General features: G+C 49.6%; 1 protein-coding gene across 1 annotated transcript in view; it reads left to right on the top strand.

The window, feature by feature from the left end:
- Window positions 1–642: 642 nt before the first annotated feature.
- SMYD2 (SET and MYND domain containing 2) overlaps window positions 643–5,345 on the top strand; it is a 59,389-nt gene continuing 54,686 nt past the window's right edge. The window contains exon 1 of the mRNA XM_019635453.1: window positions 643–5,333. Coding sequence (XP_019490998.1) covers window positions 4,693–5,333 — 641 coding nt within the window. The 5' untranslated portion in view covers window positions 643–4,692. The remainder of the gene's footprint in view (window positions 5,334–5,345) is intronic.

Raw genomic sequence — 5,345 nt, 5'->3', positions numbered from 1 at the left:
TATCCCTCCTCTCCATCATCACTGCTCTTGCTCATGCCTACGTCTCTCCTCTGGACTATCTATTGCATTAGACTTCTTATTTCTCTCTCTCTCTGCCCTCACCCTCCTGTAATTCATCCTCCATGCAGCCATGAAAGTGACCCTCCTAAAGCAACAATTGGGTCATGTCCACCGAATGTCTTCTCTGGCCCATTGGTGCCTGTAGTGCACCTAGCTCCTCTGCTCGCCGCCTTACAGAACATTACTTCATGGGGCCACTCCTGCTGGTCCAGCCTCACCGGTGACTGTCTGCCTAGGGCTGGAGTTCTGGCCAGAGAGGCAGCATGGAGCAATGGCCCAGAGCACGGGCAGACGGGCCGCACACAGCCCTCTGAGTGTGCACCCCACTGTTCTTTTGGACAAGTTCTTTAATGATAGTCATTCAGTGTCTTCATCTTCAAAATGCGGTTAGAAGGACTGAGAATATATTTACAAAGTGCCCCTGGTACACAGGAAGAGCTACGGAAGTGTTTGTTAAAGAAAAGAAAAAGAATTCTCTGGATTGTCAAGTTCTCTTCTACCTCAGTGAATTTACACCTTCAGGTTCTTACACTCATTTTAGGGAGCCTTCTTCCCCTTGGTCAATCTTTAGTCTTCCAGTTCCTCTGTGAAGCCTTTCTGCTATACTTTGTTCATCTCCCTACTAAAACTTCTATTGTGTTTTGATTTGTATTAGTTTCCTGTGGCTGCTGTGACAAATTACCCCAGAACGGGTGGCTTATGGTTCTGGAAGCTGGAAGTCTGACAGCAGCAGCAGTGGGCTGACAGAAAGGTGTCGGCAGGGCCGCACTCGTTCCAGAGGCTCTTGGGGGAAATCGGGTCCTTGCCTCTTCCCGCTTCTGGTGGCCCTGTGCATTCCTGGGGCAGTGTCCACATCACTCCAATCATCTCTGGCCCCGTGATATCACTGCTGCCTCCTTGTCTGTCTGTGTCAAATCTTCTCTGCCTCTCTCTCGTAAGGACACTTGTGATGGCATTGAGGGCCAACCCTGATAAACCAGGATAATCATGCCATCTCAAGAGCCTCAATTTAACACAGCTCCAAGGCCCTCTTAAACCATGCAAGGGAACGTTCACGGATTCCAGGGATTGGGACCTAATACCTTTGGCTGCCATGAAGCAGTTACTACATAACTGTTTGCAAGTATGTTGGTCTTTTCACCTTTGCATGATGAGGGTCTATCACAGTGTAAGCACATAATCTATAATCAATAACTGAAATACATGTAGAGGGGTGCCAGGATTGGGTACAGGTCCGTTGCCCATGTTTATCAGTATTCCATCTTTGTTAAGGCTTGATTTCCCTAGGTCAGAGCTATTTCTTTCACGTGCTAATCTGTGGTTGGAAGGAAAGTTTACTCGCGAATTAAACCAATTTCTAGGTTAGAGATATTAAGCAATGGGGGCCTTTATCCTTGTATCACTTCTGAGCTACAGTGAGGTGACCAAACAACTCCGTTCAAACGCCATTCCTTTCTAAGCCACGGGGCAGAAGGAAGTGGAAACGATGGAGGGACCCTGACAGCTGGAAGACGACTTTCACGGAATGTGAGAATGTGCAGTGGCAGAGTGACAAGCATGAGCTGAACTAAGAGTGCTGTCATCAGTTTGCCAGGCTGGTTTGTTGCCATTCCTTCACCATTTATTTTAAACACGGTTTTCTTCATAATTTAAAGCTCCTAAATTCATGGCTGTTGCTTCACTGACTGTTTCCCCATCTCCAATCACTTGAGTTCAGCACAAATCACAGGAATAAGTGATTCACCCCCAAGAATAAGTCTGTTCCAGCCACCACGTACCTGGAAAGACCACTCAGTAGCCATGCTAGTGTTTTTCTCAGCTGTTGAAAACCTTTCTTAATGAAAGAGGAAATAAGTACTTGCAATTAAAAAAAAGTGAACAAGTAGATTCCTTTGCACAATTATTCCTTGTAACTTATTTACTGTTTGCAATTGTTTACTTCTATGTCATCTTTGCACCTTTGGGCTGGTGAGAGCCCCCAGGAATCAGAAAGTTAAAAAAACTATAGAGCCCAAAAATGTTTCCAAGATTTGCCTAGGTAGGCCCATATTCAGAAACTTCTAAGGTTTGAGAAATTCCTTTCATGAACATATATCCAGATGCAATAAAACGCAATAGTCATCATCGATTTAGGTAGCATGGCTGGCACAAAGCTCATCTATCAGAGTGGTCTGGCACCTGTTGGAGAATTTTTGGTCCGAGTCGACGCCTGTAGCCTGTCCAACAAGAACTACTTCCCTTCTAAAATCATCTCGAACATCACACTCTCTCTAGCTCTGCTCCAGTCACTCTGTCTCTCATACAGCTTATACCTATGGAACTTAGCACATGATGTTCCCTCTGCTCAGAATGTTTGTCCCTCCTACTCTTCTCTTGATTCAATTCTATTCATCCTTTGGATTTCGTTCTGGCATTATTTCCTGAAAAGCTTTCCCAGACAAGGTTAGATCCCCTCAGCACTGCCTTAGCACTCGAGACCACTGACAGTTTGTATTCATGTGAATATGTGATGAAATGTCTGCTTCCTCCAGACTGTACCAAGCTCTCTGGGAGCAGGGAATAAGTCAGTTTTTGTTACCATGACATCACCAGCCCTTATCACAGTCGCTGGAACACAGTAAGCATGTAATGAATATGTCAATGTTGAATGAATATGTCGTGGAAATCTCATGCTCTCTCTGCCACCACTGGGTTGTTAGGCAAATTATTTAACTTCACAGAGCATCACTTTCCTCATTAGTAAGAAAATGCCTCCTCCAGTCCCAAAATTCTAGGATATTTATGGCTCCTATCTTGAGCATACAAGATTGATCAGGCTCTAGTTAGACAGCCAACACTCTCTGTTGTCTGCCTGCCGTGTAGCTCCCCACATGGAGACCATATGCCAAGTAAGAAACAGGAATTACTCTGACATACCTTTGCCTCTTTCTCTAATGCCACTACTTCATTCTGGCTTTCTTCACCTCCCATTTAAAATACTGTACATGTTCCGTTAAATGCTGGCCCTGTGTTCAGTCCTCTTCCCTGCCAGTCTATCTGCAAAGCTGCCAGTGGAACTAAAACACTGGACCCCTCTGCTTAAACACTTTCAGCGACTCCCACACATCTGGTACAAAACTCACCTCTTGAGAGGATGCCCTTCTAGTGTTCCCAACTCACCTCCTGCCCTCTCCTTCCCACTCAGGACCACTCGGGGGTGGGGATGGGGGCAACTACATGCTCTCCTTTCAGGTCCCTCTGTTTGTACATGCTGTTCTCTGCCTGGAAAACTGTTCTCCTCTCTAACACTTCCAAAGTCCCGTCCATCCTTTAGGCTGAGCTCAAACATCACTTGAACATGTCACCTGCCTTGACCACACCCTCACTCCCCAGGTTGAGCTTGTCACTCGCTGCCTGTATTCCCACAGAACACTTTGTACAAGCCACCATAATATTCAGTAAGCTGTATTTGTTCGCAGAGGGATGTTTGCGGTGAGCGCATGGGCCTCAAGTTCAGACTGACCTGAGGGTGAAGCCAATTCTGCAACTTAACTGTGTGGTCTTGGACATCATTCAGAGTCTTAGTTGCCTAATTTTGGAAAGGGGAGACATAACACCTAACTTATTGGGTGGCTGTTATTATAGATTAAATGGATACTGTGTTTCATGCACTTAGCTCAATGCCTGATCCATAATACTCAATCACTAACGGTAATTATTATTGGAAAGTGAATGTGTCAAACGCAAAAACCCAGGCCTACCTTTTGTTCAACTCTCTAGCCTGGTGATTGGCACATAGTGGGTGCTCTCAGCGAACGCTTCTTAAATGCATCAATGAAATAGCATCCCTGATGTTTCTTTACAGGAAGGATACAGGCTTACTCATTTTAGGAATTTCATTGAAGTGTCAAAAATCCTACTGACCTGATGACATACTTCAAATCATATGCGTCTTTCCTTTTGCTGAACTAGTCCTGAACTTAACACGGGTAACATAGTTTGAGAATCAAGTTAGAGTTTTAAGCGTTCGTGTTTTCTGCTAAATTCTCTCTTTAGGCTTTTCATCTCACCTGTATGCACATCAATTTCAGCCTTCACATAATCCTACGTGCACACTGATTATATCTTTCTTTCATATGAATCCCATCAATAGTGTGCACGTGTACAGGACTTATGTGCCAAGCACTGTTGTCCTATGAGCTTTTTTATCCTCTACAAGACGCATAACACCTGACTTTTCTAACATGACCGTGAGTGGTCAAACGCCAGCCACAGCATGGCAATGCCCCCAACAAGCGTCTTTAGTTCCTTGAAGGCAAGGTTATGTCTTGGCTTTTCCTCTGCGTCTCAGCCTGCAGCCTCCGAACCTCAGCGGCCTGTGCATTTCCTCTTCCGTCCATGGAATTAACTCCCGCTAGAGGGGCAGAGGGAAGACTATGTTCACGCTGAACAAAACTCAGAGGCTCCCTACGAGGTTTAAACTCCTTTCACCTTAGGAAAGCATCCTGTACTCCTCAGCACATCCCACTTTCCCGCTGTCATTTCGCTTCCGTGTTCCCGAGGGACTCCTTCTAGGGTCTCTGACAAGGACACAGGATCCTAAGGTTGAAAACCATCTCTGTCCCCTTCGAGTTCCCAAGGACGGGTCATCCTATGGGCCAAGGCGACTGTCCAGGGGCGGCCCTGGACCCCGGTCCCCGAGGGCGACCCTGTCCTGCCCCCGGGACGGGGGGCAGCGTCCCGCGCTCCCCGTGGAGACGCGGCGGAGGCGCAGACGTCTCACGTCCTCCTTCCAGGAGCCGCAGGGGCGGCAACGCTCGGTCGCGGCCCCACCGGAAACGGCCCCGAGCGCGTGCGGGGCTGCCGCCGAGGGTCCCGCGCGCGAGGCGGGGCCGCGGGGCCGGTCCCCCTCCCCACGGGGGCGCGCGAGGGCCGGGCGGGGCCGTCGTCCCTTCCGGGGAGCCGTGGCCGCCGCCGCGTCGGCCGGGCGGGCGGCTCCCCACCCCGCCCCCCGCAGCTCTGGGTGACGCTTCTCCAATAACAGCTCGCGGGGCGCCGCAGCTCCGCGCTCAGCCTGCGCCGGGCGCCCCTCCGAGCCAGCCCGTCCGCCGCGCCGCCACCATGAGGGCCGAGGGGTACGGCGGCCTGGAGCGCTTCAGCAGCCCGGGCAAGGGCCGGGGGCTGCGGGCCCTGCAGCCCTTCCAGCTGGGGGACCTGCTCTTCTCCTGCCCGGCCTACGCCTGTGTGCTCACGGTCAACGAGCGGGGCAACCACTGCGAGCACTGCTTCGCCAGGTAGGCGGCGGG

The sequence above is a fragment of the Hipposideros armiger genome, unplaced genomic scaffold (genome assembly GCF_001890085.2).
Source record: "Hipposideros armiger isolate ML-2016 unplaced genomic scaffold, ASM189008v1 scaffold_22, whole genome shotgun sequence".
In the NCBI taxonomy this organism is placed as follows: domain Eukaryota; kingdom Metazoa; phylum Chordata; class Mammalia; order Chiroptera; family Hipposideridae; genus Hipposideros; species Hipposideros armiger.
This window is presented reverse-complemented; position numbering and strand designations above follow the sequence as displayed.